The following is a 16,166-nucleotide window of genomic DNA, read 5'->3' on the forward strand; positions in this document are numbered from 1 at the left end:
AGTTGAAGGCGACAATCTACAACCGGAGCAACGATTCTTCTGGACAAAGGACAACTTGCCCAAGATTCTGATGGAAGCACATCAAAAAGTAAAAATCAAAAATGTGAAACTACTATTCCGCCATTAATTTCGGTGCGGTCTCGCTTTAACGCACGCTGTATGTCGTGGTAACGTTAATTTTAAAAATCTAACACAGCGGTTGCATTAAGAACTAATGTATCTTTCATTTGCTGTCCAATCTGTATTTTTTTGTCAAGTTTATGATTAGTTACTGATTAGATTAGGTGCCTCTCCCAAGATTTCTCCCGACATTTTGTTGGCAGCTTGGCTACTATTCTCATTGAATAACCACGATTTGTGCCGCTAAATATGCACATTTTCGAACAAACTCTATATGTATTGTGTAATATGATGTTATAGGACTGTCATCTGAAGAAGTTTGAGAAGGTTAGTGAAAAAATTTATATCTTTTGCTGGTTTATTCGTTATCGCTATTGTTGGCTTGAATCAATGCTGTTGTGTGGTTGGCTATTGTAGTAAGCTAATATAATGCTATATTGTGTTTTCGCTGTAAAACACTTAAAAAATCTGAAATATTGGCTGGATTCACAAGATCTTTGTCTTTCATTTGCTGTACGCTGTGTATTTTTCATAAATGTTTTATGATGAGTATTTAGGTAATTCACGTTGGTCTCTGTAGTTATTCTAGTTGCTTTGGTGAGAGTTGTGATGGTGGCTGCAATGTAAAACTATGATTTATACCTGAAATATGCACATTTTTCTAACAAAACATATGCTATACAATAAATATGTTATCAGACTGTCATCTGATGAAGTTGTTTCTTGGTTAGTGACTATTTATATCTTTATTTGGTCGAAATTGTGATAGCTACCTATGCAGGAAAAAAATGGTGGGGAAAAAAAGTTGTGTCTTTTGCTATCGTGGTTAGCTAATAGAAATACATATTGTGTCTTCCCTGTAAAACATTTTAAAAATCAGAAATGATGGCTGGATTCACAAGATGTGTATCTTTCATCTGGTGTCTTGGACTTGTGATTTAATGATATTTAGATGCTAGCATTTACTTGTGACGCTATGCTAGGCTATGCTAGTCAGCTTTTTTACTGATGGGGGTGCTCCCGGATCCGGGATTGTGATGAAGTAGAAGTTAATGCCAAACAGGTCTCTTTTTGTTTCATCAGACCAGAGGACATTTCTCCAAAAAGTACAATCTTTGTCCCCATGTGCAGTTGCAAACCGTAGTCTGGCTTTTTTTATGGCGGTTTTGGAGCAGTGGCTTCTTCCTTGCCAAGCGGCCTTTCAGGTTATGTCGATATAGGACTCGTTTTACTATGGACATAGATACTTTTGTACCTGTTTCCTCCAGCATCTTCACAAGGTCCTTTGCGGTTGTTCTGGGATTGATTTGCACTTGTTGCACCAAAGTACATTCATCTCTAAGAGACAGAACGCATCTCCTTCCTGAGCGGTGTGATGGCTGCGTGGTCCCATGGTGTTTATACTTGCGTAAAACTGTTTGTACAGATGAACGTGGTACTTTCAAGTGTTTGGAAATTGCTCCCAAGGATGAACCAGACTTGTGGAGGTCTCCAATTTTTTGTCTGAGGTCTTGGCTGATTTCTTTTGATTTTCCCATGATGTCAAGCAAAGAGGCACTGAGATTGAAGGTAGGCCTTGAAATACATCCACAGGTACACCTCCAATTGACTCAAATGAGTCAAGCTTCTAAAAGGCAGGACATCATTTTCTGGAATTTTCCAAGCTGTTTAAAGGCAGTCAACTTAGTGTATGTAAACTTCTGACCCACTGGAATTGTGATACAGTGAATTATAAGTGAAATAATCTGTCAAACAATTGTTGGAAGAAGTACTTGTGTCATGCACAAAGTAGATGTCCTAACCGACTTGCCAAAACTATAGTTTGTCAACAAGAAATTCGTGGAGTGGTTGAAAAATGAGTTTTAATGACTCCAACCTAAGTCTATGTAAACTTCCAACTTCCACTGTATATATATATATATACACACACACTACCGTTCAACATTTTCGGGTCACTTAGAAATGTCCTTGTTTTTGAAAGAAAAGCAAATTGTTCAGAAATACAGTGTAGACATTGTTAATGTTGTAAATGATTGTAGCTGGAAACAGCTGAATTGTTACGGAATATCTACATAGGCGTACAGAGGCTCATTATCAGCAACCATCACTCCTGTGTTCCAAAGACATGTTGTGTTAGCTAATCCAAGTTTATCATTTTAAAAGGCTAATTGTTTGTCAACAAGAAATTCGTGGAGTGGTTGAAACACTTAGGTTGGAGTCATTAAAACTAGTGTATGTAAACTTCCGACTTCCACTGTACTGTACAGTACCAGTCAAAAGTTTGGACACACCTACTCATTCGTTTTTCTTTATTTTTACTGTTTTCTACTTTGTAGAATAATAGCGAAGACATCAAAACTATGAAATAACACATGGTAGTAACCAAAGAAAGTGTGAGTGTGTTGTGTGTCCAACCAAGTTGATTTGTTAATTTTCATAGAGATTGGTTTAGATGATGGTAAAGATATTTGAATTTAACACTGAGCTTCAACCAACATACCTACAGTAGACGATCTATAATGTTTTGTACTATGAATGTTAATAAATACACAGACGACCTTGTTCATTAGTGTGATGATTTTTATTGGTTTGTGATAATTAAAGTTGAAGCAAAGCAGCTGCAGGGATCATCTCAACAGACAGTAAAGATTCTATTTTGGAATGACTGGACAGCAGAACATCCAGAGGAACAGAATGAGAGTTCTACAGAACACCAGCTAGAGTTCTACATTCTAGGAGAATTCCAGCCACCAGCCAGTAGTGTGCAGGATCCAGACATGACATCATGCCATGGATTTAATACCTCCTGGTGTCTAACTTTAACAAGACATGTACCCCTAATGCATCCATAGTATTACTATCTTTCTTTCATCTGGTGGAAATGGGTTTCTGAGTCCTACTCAAACTGAGACCAGAATTAATTTATGATTGAACTGACTGAACTGAACATTCATCGTGAATGCAGTCTTATTATCATATTATATTAAGTAGCATATTGAATCCCAGCCTGAATAATCAGTAGCCTATAGCAGGGTTAGGATAAGGACTGAATAATCAGTAGCCTATAGCAGGGTCAGGACTGAATAATCAGTAGTCTATAGCAGGGTCAGGACTGAATATTCAGTAGCCTATAGCAGGGTCAGGACTGAATATTCAGTAGCCTATAGCAGGGTTAGGATAACGACTGAATATTCAGTAGCATATAGCAGGATAAGGACTGAATATTCAGTAGCCGATCGATAGATAGATAGATAGATAGTGAGGCTGTTGAACAAAAATGTTTCGTGAGCTGAAATTAAAGATCCCAGAAATGTTCCATACGCACAAAAAGCCTGTTTCCCTAAAATGTTGTCCACAAATGTTTCCATCCTTGTTGGTGAGCATTTCATCCTTTGTCAAGATAGTCCATCCACCTGACAGGTGTGGCATACCAAGAAACTGATTAAACAGCATGATCATTACACAGGTGCACCTTGTGCTGGGGACAATAAAAGGCCACTCTAAAATGTGCAGTTTTGTCACACAACACATATCGCAACGCCACAGTCAGCAATTGGCATGCTGACTGCAGGAATGTACACCAGAGCTATTTCCAGAGAATTTAATGTTCATTTCTTTACCATAAGCCTCCTCCAACGTTGTTTTAGAGAATTTGGCAGTACGTCCAACCGGCCTCACAACCGCAGACCACATGTAACCACACCAGCCCAGGATCATTAGCGGGGTGAGGAGTATTTCTGTCTGTAGTATAGCCCTTTTGTGTGTAGGGGGGAGAGAGGGGGAGAGAGAGAGAGAGAGAGAGAGCAAGAGAGAGAGAGAGAGCAAGAGAGAGAGAGAGCAAGAGAGAGAGAAGGGTACTCCAGGGTAGGGTGCTCCTGCATTCGGTCATGTTGTTGGAGAGGTGGCGGTGGTGTTGCTAGGGGTGTTGCTACGGGGCTCCAACCTCAGTTTGATTGGTCGTTTTGGCATCAGCAGACCCTGGATGTCCATCTCCAACGGGATCTACAGAGAATAAAATAACAGAACTGAACCCTGGTTGTCCATCTCCAACAGGATCTATAGAGAATAACAGAAGTGAACCCTGGTTGTCCATCTCCAACATGATTTACAAAGAATAACAGAACAGAACCCTGGTTGTCCATCTCCAACATGATCTACAGAGAATAACAGAACAGAACAGAACCCTGGTTGTCCATCTCCAACATGATCTACAGAGAATAACAGAACAGAACCCTGGTTGTCCATCTCCAACATGATCTACAGAGAATAACAGAACAGAACCCTGGTTGTCCATCTCCAATATGATCTACAGAGAATAACAGAACAGAACCCTGGTTGTCCATCTCCAACGTGATCTACAGAGAATAACAGAACAGAACCCTGGTTGTCCATCTCCAACAGGATCTATAGAGAATAACATAACAGAACCCTGGTTGTCCATCTCCAACGTGATCTACAAAGAATAACAGAACAGAACCCTGGTTGTCCATCTCCAACATGATCTATAGAGAATAACAGAACAGAACCCTGGTTGTCCATCTCCAACAGGATCTATAGAGAATAACATAACAGAACCCTGGTTGTCCATCTCCAACATGATCTACAGAGAATAACAGAACAGAACCCTGGTTGTCCATCTCCAACATGATCTACAGAGAATAACAGAACAGAACCCTGGTTGTCCATCTCCAACATGATCTACAGAGAATAACAGAACAGAACAGAACCCTGGTTGTCCAACTCCAATGGGATCTACAGAGAATAACAGAACAGAACCCTGGTTGTCCATCTCCAACATGATCTACAGAGAATAACAGAACAGAACTCTGGTTGTCCATCTCCAATGGGATCTACAGAGAATAACAGAAGAGAACCCTGGTTGTTCATCTCCAACAGGATCTATAGAGAATAACATAACAGAACCCTGGTTGTCCATCTCCAACAGGATCTATAGAGAATAACATAACAGAACCCTGGTTGTCCATCTCCAACATGATCTACAGAGAATAACAGAACAGAACCCTGGTTGTCCATCTCCAACATGATCTACAGAGAATAACAGAACAGAACAGAACCCTGGTTGTCCATCTCCAACGTGATCTACAGAGAATAACAGAACAGAACCCTGGTTGTCCATCTCCAACATGATCTACAGAGAATAACATGACATAACCCTGGTTGTCCATCTCCAACGGGATCTACAGAGAATAACAGAACAGAACCCTGGTTGTCCATCTCCAACAGGATCTACAGAGAATAACATGACATAACCCTGGTTGTCCATCTCCAACGGGATCTACAGAGAATAACAGAACAGAACCCTGGTTGTCCATCTCCAACGGGATCTACAGAGAATAACAGAACAGAACCCTGGTTTCCATCTCCAACATGATCTACAGAGAATAACAGAACAGAACCCTGGTTGTCCATCTCCAACATGATCTACAGAGAATAACAGAAGAGAACCCTGGTTGTCCATCTCCAACGGGATCTACAGAGAATAACAGAACAGAACCCTGGTTGTCCATCTCCAACGGGATCTATAGAGAATAACAGAAGAGAACCCTGGTTGTCCATCTCCAACAGGATCTATAGAGAATAGCAAGCCATGTTAAAACAGATGGTGACCATGTTAAAACAGGTGCTGACCATGTTAAAACAGGCAGTGACCATGTTAAAACAGGTGGTGACCATGTTAAAACAGGTGGTGACCATGTTAAAACAGGTGATGACCATGTTAAAACAGGCAGTGACCATGTTAAAACAGGTGGTGACCATGTTAAAACAGGTGCTGACCATGTTAAAACAGGCAGTGACCATGTTAAACAGGTGGTGACCATGTTAAAACAGGTGATGACCATGTTAAAACAGGTGGTGACCATGTTAAAACAGGTGCTGACCATGTTAAAACAGGTGGTGACCATGTTAAAACAGGTGATGACCATGTTAAAACAGGTGGTGACCATGTTAAAACAGGTGATGACCATGTTAAAACAGGTGGTGACCATGTTAAAACAGGCAGTGACCATGTTAAACAGGTGGTGACCATGTTTAAACAGGTGGTGACCATGTTAAAACAGGTGGTGACCATGTTAAAACAGGTGATGACCATGTTAAAACAGGTGCTGCGGCAAGTGCAGCCTCTATCTATGAATGATAGGGGTGTTTGATGATGTCATATTCTGTCTGCTCAGGTGAGCGTCTCACCTCGGTCTCGTCGCAGACGGAGAAAGTGAAACTCTGGAGGATCTCGACCATGGCCAGTTTGATCATGATCAGGGCGAAGCGCATCCCGATACAGTTCCTGGGCCCCGCCCCAAACGGCATGTACGTGTACGGATCAATAGACTCCTTGTTCTCCTTACTGAACCTGGACAGGGAGAGGGCAGACACATTGTATTGTAGTTCATTTGTGGTTGTGGATCAGACACATTAAACATTGTGTTGTAGTTGATTTGTGGTTATGTTATGGTTGTGTTATTGGGTCGGGCCAGGGTAGTTGATTTATGGTTGTGGTTCAGACACATTACACATTGTGTTGTAGTTGATTTGTGGTTGTGGTTCAGACACATTACACATTGTGTTGTAGTTGATTTGTGGTTGTGGTTCAGACACATTACACATTGTGTTGTAGTTGATTTGTGGTTGTGGTTCAGACACAAAGCACATTGCACCGAAGTACTATGATGCACTCTAGTTACGTTGTAGCAAAATTTAGTAATGATCTTATGTTTTTATTCTGGTTGTACTGTGGTTGTATTAAGGTTGTGTTATGGTTGTACTGTGGTTGTATTAAGGTTGTGTTATGGTTGTACTGTGGTTGTATTAAGGTTGTGTTATGGTTGTACTGTGGTTGTATTAAGGTTGTGTTATGGTTGTACTGTGGTTGTATTAAGGTTGTGTTATGGTTGTACTGTGGTTGTATTAAGGTTGTTTTGTGGTTGTACTGTGGTTGTATTAAGGTTGTGTTGTGGTTGTACTGTGGTTGTATTAAGGTTGTGTTATGGTTGTACTGTGGTTGTATTAAGGTTGTGTTATGGTTGTACTGTGGTTGTATTAAGGTTGTTTTGTGGTTGTACTGTGGTTGTATTAAGGTTGTGTTATGCTTGTACTGTGGTTGTATTAAGGTTGTGTTATGCTTGTACTGTGGTTGTATTAAGGTTGTGTTATGCTTGTACTGTGGTTGTATTAAGGTTGTGTTATGGTTGTACTGTGGTTGTATTAAGGTTGTGTTATGCTTGTACTCTGGTTGTATTAAGGTTGTGTTATGCTTGTACTGTGGTTGTATTAAGGTTGTGTTATGGTTGTACTGTGGTTGTATTAAGGTTGTGTTATGGTTGTACTGTGGTTGTATTAAGGTTGTGTTATGCTTGTACTGTGGTTGTATTAAGGTTGTGTTATGCTTGTACTGTGGTTGTATTAAGGTTGTTTTGTGGTTGTACTGTGGTTGTATTAAGGTTGTGTCATGGTTGGATTGTGGTTACGGTGCGGTCCAGTACCTCTCTGGTTTGAACTCCTCAGGGTCGGACCAGATCTCTGGGTCACGGTGGAGGGTCCACGTGGGAACCATGACAACGCAGTCTTTGGGGATGACGATGCCGTTGATCTCCACCGTCTTCTTGGCGACCCTCTCCAGTCGCGGGGAGACGGGGTACAGTCTCAGAGACTCGTTCAACACACAGTCCAAATAGTCCATCTGCATCAGAGCTTCGTACTGGATAGGAGCCTGCACCGTGGTTACATACAAATCAGTACCTCACCACATCTGGCACCGGGGTTACACACACATCAGTACCTCACCACATCTGGCACCGGGGTTACACACACATCAGTACCTCACCACATCTGGCACCGGGGTTACAAAAACATCAGTACCTCACCACATCTGGCACCGGGGTTACATACACATCAGTACCTCACCACATCTGGCACCGGGGTTACACACACATCAGTACCTCACCACATCTGGCACCGGGGTTACACACACATCAGTACCTCACCACATCTGGCACCGGGGTTACAAAAACATCAGTACCTCACCACATCTGGCACTGTGGTTACATACAAATCAGTACCTCACCACATCTGACACCGGGGTTACATACACATCACAATACCTTGTTGGGGAACACAGTATCTATCTCCTCCTGCAGTTTGGTCAGGGTGTGGGGGTTGGTTGCCAGGTTATAGGCCAGGAAACTCATAGTACTGCTGCTGGTCTCGTAGCCACCGAAGATGAAGATCATGGCCTGAGACAAGATCTCATGATCAGTCAGTCCTGTAGAAGGAGAGAGGGAGAGGAGAGTAGAGGAAAGGAGAGAAGGGAGAGGAGAAGAGAAATAGAGAGAGAGACCAAGAGAATAGTTTGTAACAGGTGTGTGTTTGGAACAGTAGATTACAGGTGTATGTTGTTAACAGGTGTGTATTTGTAACAGGTGTGTATTTGTAACAGTAGTTTATTGGTGTGTGTTTGTAACAGGTGTGTGTTTGGAACAGTAGACTACAGGTGTATGTTGTTAACAGGTGTGTGTTTGTAACAGGTGTGTTTTGGTAACAGTAGTTTACAGGTGTGTGTTTGTAACAGGTGTGTGTTTGTAACAGGTGTGTGTTTGTAGCAGTCGGTTACAGGTGTGTGTTTGTAGCAGTCGGTTACAGGTGTGTGTTTGTAACAGTAGTTTACAGGTATGTGTTTGTAACAGTAGTTTACAGGTGTGTGTTTGTAACAGGTGTGTGTTTGTAACAGTAGTTTAAAGGTGTCTGTTTGAAACTGTAATTTACAGGTGTTTGTTTGTAACAGTAGTTTACAGGTGCGTGTTTGTAACAGTAGTTTCCAGGTTTGTGTTTGGCAGGTACCTTTAGTCTGTTCCTCTCCTGTCTTTGTGTCGTTGCCTTTCTGAGAGTCAATCATCAGTTGTAAGAAATCCACCCGATTCTGCGAGCAGAATGAATTTAGGTCAAATATGTCCAATCACAACCAACACAAACAGATTCTACTGGATCTGGTCCAATCACAACCAACACAAACAGATTCTAATTGATCTGGTCCAATCACAACCAACACAAACAGATTCTAATGGATCTGATCCAATCACAACCAACACAAACAGATTCTAATATGAATGTAGATGTTTGGGTCCCAATAATAGTGTTTTTAAATTCCAACATAATATCGATATGGACGTTTCATATTGGTGCAAATCACTAGTTAAATTACATAGTTACATAGTTTTATAATAAATAAATACATAATATTACAATACAAATGTACAGATGAAAATATCAACATAACAATCAAATATAAATATAAAACATGTTTACAGTTGAGTTCCCAGTGTCACGTCCAGATTTGATCTTAGCCAGCGAGGCGTAAAAGAAGTCCAACACCGCAGTCGGGAAGAAAGAAAACTTCATCTTCTCCAAGATAGGACCAGTGAAGGGAAACAGCACTGGAGAAGGAGGAGAGAAGAGGAGGAGGGAGGAGGAAGGGAGGGAAGAGGAGAGGAGTGGAGGACGGGAGAGGAGAAGAGGAAGGGAGGAGGGGAGAGGTTGGGGAGGATGAGGAGAGGTGGAGACAAAGTTTTATAAAAAGATATACAACTGCATTTGATTAAAAAGTACAACTTTGTGTCCGTGTGTGTGTGTGTGTGTGTGTGTGTGTGTGTGTGTGTGTGTGTGTGTGTGTGTGTGTGTGTGTGTGTGTGTGTGTGTGTGTGTGTGGTCTCACCGACTAGGAGCAACAGTGGGTTGAACAGGTCAAACTTGATCATCTTCTTGACGTTGGAGACGAAGGGGTCTGAAGGGTTGTTCAGAGAGTCAATGTCCACACTGAAGGCTGTGCTGGTGACCACATCCATACTGTAGGGCCCAAAGAACCTGCAACACAACCACAATTACACACCTACTGACCACAACTACACAACTACTGACCACAACTACTGACCACAGCTACTGACCACACAACTACTGACCACAACTACACAACTACTGACCACAACTACTGACCACACAACTACTGACCACAGCTACACAACTACAGACCACAACTACTGACCACAACTACTGACCGCAACTACTGACCACACAACTAGTGACCACACAACTACTGACCACACAACTACTGACCACAACTACCGACCACACAACTACTGACCACAACTACACAACTACAGACCACAACTACTGACCACAGCTACTGACCACAGCTACCGACCACACAACTACCGACCACACAACTACCGACCACACAACTACTGACCACACCTACTGACCACACCTACTGACCACACAACTACTGACCACAACGACACAACTACTGACCACACAACTACCGACCACACAACTACCGACCACACAACTACTGACCACACAACTACTGACCACAACTACCGACCACACAACTAAATCAAATCAAATGTGTTTGTCACATGCGCCAAATACAACAGGTGTAGACATTACTGTGAAATGCTTACTTACAATGCAGTTCAAGAAATAGAGTTGAGAAAATATTTACAAAATAAACTAAAGTAAAAAATATGTAAATAGTTTGGGTAGCCATTTGATTAATTGTTCAGCAGTCTTACGGCATGCGGCTGCGACAGAGCCTGGACTCGAACCAGGATCTCTAGTGGCACAGCTAGCACTGCGATGCCCGGGGGAGGCCCCGGGTGACTGGAGTCTTTGACAATTTTTGGGACCTTCCTCTGACACCACCTAGTATATAGGTTCTGGATGGCAGGAAGCTTTGCCCCAGTGATGTACTAGGCCGTACGCACTACGCTCTGTAGCTCCTTACTGTCAGATAACGAGCAGTTGCCATACAAGGCGGTGATGCAACCGGTCAGGATGCTCTCGATGGTGCAGCTGTAGAACTTTTTGAGGATCTGGGGACCCATGCCAAATCTTTTCAGTCTCCTTAGGGGGAAAAGGCATTGTCGCGCCCTCTTCACGACTGTCTTGGTGTGTTTTGACCATGTTGTTGGTGATGTGGACACCAAGAAACTTGAAACTCTCGACCCACTTCACTACAGCCCCGTCGATGTGAATGGGGACATGTTCAGTCCTCCTTTACCTGTAGTCCACGATCAGCTACTTTTTCTTGCTCACATTGAGGGAGAGGTTGTTGTCTTGGCACCACACGGCCAGGTCTCTGACCTCCTCCCTATAGGCTGCCTCATCGTTGTCGGTGATCAGGCCTACCTACCACTGTTTTGTCATCAGCAACCTTAATGATGGTGTTGGTGTCGTGCTTGGCCACGCAGTCGTGGGTGAACTGGGAGTACAGGAGAGGACTAAGCACAACCCATGAGGGGCCCCCGTGTTGAGGATCAGTGTGGCAGACCTGGGGGCGGCCCGTCAGGAAGTCCAGGATCCAGTGGCAGAGGGAGGTGTTTAGTCCCAGGGTCTTTAGCTTAGTGATGAGCTTTGTGGGAACTATGGTGTTGAATGCTGAGCAGTAGTCAATGAACAGCATTTTCATGCATGTGTTGCTTTTGTCCAGGTGGGAAAGGGCAGTGTGGAGTGCAATAGAGATTGCATCATCTGTGGATCTGTTGGGGCGGTAGGTGAATTAGAGTGGGTGTAGGGTTCCCGGGATGATGGTGTTGATGTGAGCCATGACCAGCCTTTCAAAGCACTTCATGGCTACCGACGTGAGTGCTATGGATCTGTTGGGGCGGTATGCTAGTCATGTAGGCAGGTTACCTTCGCTTTCTTGGCCACAGGGACTATGGTGGTCTGCTTGAAACATGTAGGTATTACAGACTCGGTCAGGGAGAGGTTGAAAATGTCAGTGAAGACACTTGCCAGTTGGTCCGCGCATGCCAAATGGAGGGCGAGGGAGAGCTTTGTATGCGTCTCTGTGTGTGGAGTAAAGGTAGTCTATAGTTTTTTTCTCTGGTTGCACATGTGACATGGTGGTAGATATTAGATTATACTGATTTAAGTTTCCCTGCATCAAAGTCCCCGGCCACTTGGAGCGCCGCTTCTGGATGAGCATTTTCTTGTTTACTTATGGACTTATACAGCTGGTTGAGTGTGATCTTACTGCCAGCATCGGTATGTGGTGGTAAATAGACGGCTATGAAAATTATAGATGAAAACTCTCTTGGTAGATAGTGTGGTCTACAGCTTATCATGAGGTACTCTACCTCAGGCCAAGAGTGTGCAAAGCTGTCATCAAGGCAAAGGGTGGCTACATGTGTGTGTGTATTGTAATCAAGACTCAGAGGTGTAAGGTGAAAAGCCAGAGGTTAGGAATCAGGACTCACTCCTTCACTTCGATGGCCTGGTCTTTATCTGCCTGCTTCTTCATTCCATTCAACAGGTTAGCAGAGTGCTGCTTCATGATACCAAACATCTAGATGAGAGAGAGAGAGACAGAGAGAGATTGAGGTAGAGAGAGAGGTAGAGCGAGAGAGGGAGAGAGAGAAAGGTAGAGAGGTAGAGAGACAGAGAGAAAAGGTAGAGACAGAGAGGTAGGGAGGTAGAGATGTAGAGATGTAAAGAATTAACAAAAAAACAGAGCAAACTAGAATGCTATTTGGCCCTAAACAGAGAGTACACAGTGGCAGAATACCTGACCACTGTGACTGACCCAAACTTAAGGAAAGCATTGACTATGTACAGACTCAGTGAGCATAGCCTTGCTATTGAGAAAGGTCGGCATAGGCAGACCTGGCTCTCAAGAGAAGACAGGCTATGTGCACAATGCCCACAGAATGAGGTGGAAACTGAGCTGCACTTCCTAACCTCCTGCCCAATGTATGACTATATTAGGGACATATTTCCTTCAGATTACACAGATCCACAAAGAATTTGAAAACAAACACGATTTTGATAAACTCCCATATCCATTGGGACATAACGATGGTCATTATGGCCAAACAGTTTAATTTTGTTTAAATCAGACCAGAGAACATTTCTCCAAAAGTACAATCTTTGTCCCCATGTGCAGTTGCAAACCGTAGTCTTGCATTTTTATGGCGGTTTTGGAGCAGTGGCTTATTCATTAATGAGCAGCCTTTCAGGTTATGTCGATATAGGACGTTTTACTGTGGATGTAGATACTTTTGTACCTGTTTCCTCCAGCATCTTCACAAGGTCCTTTGCTGTTGTTCTGGGATTGATTTGCACCAAAGTACGTTCATCTCTTGGAGACAGAACGTGTTTCCTTCCTGCGCGGTATGACGGCTGCGTGGTCCCATTGTGTTTATACTTGCGTACTATTGTTTGTACAGATGAACGTGGTACCTTCAGGCGTTTGGAAATTGCTCCCAAGGATGAACCGGACTTGTGGAGGTCTACATTTTTTTTTCGGAGGTCTTGGCTGATTTCTTTTGATTTTCCCATGATGTCAAGCAGGAAGGAAAGCCATGACATCATTATCTGGAACATTACAAGCTGTTTAATTAAAGGCACAGTCAACTTAGTGTATGTAAACTTCTGACCCACTGAATTTGTGATACAGTGAATTATAAGTGAAATTGTCTGTGTAAACAATTGTTGGAAAAATGACTTTTGTCATGCACAAGGTAGATGTCCTAACCGACTTGCCAAAACTATAGTTTGTCAACAATAAATTAGTGGAGTGGTTGAAAAACGAGTTTTAATGACTCCAAACTAAGTGTATGTAAACATCCGACTTCAACTGTATACAATTCCATGTATTCTACAGATTTGCTATCAACAAAATGTACATAATGTCTATACATCCCATCACATTTAGGGAGGCAGGTAGCCTAGTGGTTAGGACGTTGGACTAGTAACCAGAAGGTTGCTAGGACAAATCCCGGACCTGACAAGGTAAAAATCAGCTGTTCTGCCACTGAAAAAAGGCAGTTAACCCACTGTTCCTAGGCAGTCATTGTAAATAAGAATTTGTTCATATCTGACTTGCCTAATTAAATAAAGGTAAATTCTATTAAAAAACAAATATACTTATAAATTCCATACTTCGACATTGCTCATCCTAATATTTCTATATTTCTTAATTTCATTATTTTACATTTAGACTTGTGTGTATTGTTGTGTATTGTTAGATATTAGTGCACTGTTGGAGCTAGGAACACAAGCATTTCATTACACCCGCATCTGCTAAATATGTGTTTGTGATGAATACAATTTGATTTGATTTAGGTTTGAGTTTATAACAAGCTATAATGAGTTAATAGTTTATAACAAGCTATAATGAGTTAATAGTTTATAACAAGCTATAATGAGTTAATAGTTTATAACAAGCTATAATGAGTTAATAGTTTATAACAAGCTATAATGAGTTAGTAAAGAGTTTATAACAAGCTATAATGAGTTAATAGTTTATAACAAGCTATAATGAGTTAGTAAAGAGTTTATAACAAGCTATAAAGAGTTTAAAACAAGCTATAATGAGTTAATAGTTTATAACAAGCTATAATGAGTTAATAGTTTATAACAAGCTATAATGAGTTAGTAAAGAGTTTATAACAAGCTATAATGAGTTAATAGTTTATAACAAGCTATAATGAGTTAGTAAAGAGTTGATAACAAGCTATAATGAGTTAATAGTTTATAACAAGCTATCATGAGTTAATAGTTTATAACAAGTTATAATGAGTTCGTAAAGAGTTTATAACAAGCTATAATGAGTTAATCGTTTATAACAAGCTATAATGAGTTCGTAAAGAGTTTATAACAAGCTATAATGAGTTAATCGTTTATAACAAGCTATAATGAGTTCGTAAAGAGTTTATAACAAGCTATAATGAGTTAATCGTTTATAACAAGCTATCATGAGTTAATAGTTTATAACAAGTTATAATGAGTTAGTAAAGAGTTTATAACAAGCTATAATGAGTTAATTGTTTATAACAAGCTATAATGAGTTAGTAAAGAGTTGATAACAACCTATAGTTAAGTTAATAACAAGTTATAAAGCGTTTATGTACAAGTTGATAGAAAGGGAGAGATGGAGGGATGGTTCTACCTCTTTTAGTCGTCCAGAGGTAAAGGAAGGTGAGAGGACACTGCGGATCCGTCTCCATGTATCGTCCTCGGCAAGGGACACCGCATCAAACAGCTCACCACTCAGAATGATGTTCTACAACATGGAGAACGGATATAACAAAGATATGATTTAATAATGATCATAGTATTTACATAATATTCACACTACTTTAAAATGTATGAATAATGAATGCCACAAATAATGTATTAATAATATAAGTAATAATTTTAGGATAATTATTATTCAGATTATCATTAGGGGGATGTGTGTGTGTGTGTGTGTTTGTCTCACTCTGCGGTTGGTGAAGATGTTGTAACACTCTTTAATCAGGACGGTCTTGATCATGCTTTTGTCCATGATACACAGAACAGGCTGCCTCCCATCATAGATCCTTCACAGAGGAGAAACACACCTGGCTTTAACCACTATATATACACCTACATGGTACAGGCTGCCTCCCATCATAGATCCTTCACAGAGGAGAAATACACATGGCTTTAACCACTATAAATACACCTACATGGTACAGGCTGCCTCCCATCATAGATCCTTCACAGAGGAGAAACACGCATGGTTTTAACCACTATGTATACACCTACATGGTACACAGAACAGGCTGCCTCCCATCATAGATCCTTCACAGAGGAGAAACACACCTGGCTTTAACCACTATATATACACCTACATGATACACAGAACAGGCTGCCTCCCATCATAGATCCTTCACAGAGGAGAAACACACCTGGCTTTAACCACTATAAATACACCTACATGGTACACAGAACAGACTGCCTCCCATCATAAATCCTTCACAGAGGAGAAATACACATGGCTTTAACCACTATAAATACAACTACATGGTACAGGCTGCCTCCCATCATAGATCCTTCACAGAGGAGAAACACACACCTGGTTTTAACCACTATATATACACCTACATGGTACAGAGAACAGGCTGCCTCCCATCATAGATCCTTCACAGAGGAGAGACACACCTGGCTTTAACCACTATATATACACCTACATGGTACAGGCTGCCTCCCATCATAGATCATTCACAGAGGAG

The 16,166-nt window shown here is 41.5% G+C and overlaps 1 protein-coding gene across 1 annotated transcript in view; it reads right to left on the bottom strand.

The window, feature by feature from the left end:
• Window positions 1-3,871: 3,871 nt before the first annotated feature.
• LOC120042133 (cytochrome P450 3A27-like) overlaps window positions 3,872-16,166 on the bottom strand; it is a 17,733-nt gene continuing 5,438 nt past the window's right edge. The window contains exons 4-13 of the mRNA XM_038986996.1: window positions 15,392-15,491; window positions 15,080-15,193; window positions 12,387-12,475; window positions 9,845-9,993; window positions 9,439-9,566; window positions 8,974-9,052; window positions 8,238-8,398; window positions 7,620-7,846; window positions 6,328-6,490; window positions 3,872-4,122 (exon numbers count right to left, since the gene is read on the bottom strand). Coding sequence (XP_038842924.1) covers window positions 4,006-4,122; window positions 6,328-6,490; window positions 7,620-7,846; window positions 8,238-8,398; window positions 8,974-9,052; window positions 9,439-9,566; window positions 9,845-9,993; window positions 12,387-12,475; window positions 15,080-15,193; window positions 15,392-15,491 — 1,327 coding nt within the window. The 3' untranslated portion in view covers window positions 3,872-4,005. The remainder of the gene's footprint in view (window positions 4,123-6,327; window positions 6,491-7,619; window positions 7,847-8,237; window positions 8,399-8,973; window positions 9,053-9,438; window positions 9,567-9,844; window positions 9,994-12,386; window positions 12,476-15,079; window positions 15,194-15,391; window positions 15,492-16,166) is intronic.

The sequence above is a fragment of the Salvelinus namaycush genome, unplaced genomic scaffold (genome assembly GCF_016432855.1).
Source record: "Salvelinus namaycush isolate Seneca unplaced genomic scaffold, SaNama_1.0 Scaffold62, whole genome shotgun sequence".
Lineage (NCBI taxonomy): Eukaryota > Metazoa > Chordata > Actinopteri > Salmoniformes > Salmonidae > Salvelinus > Salvelinus namaycush.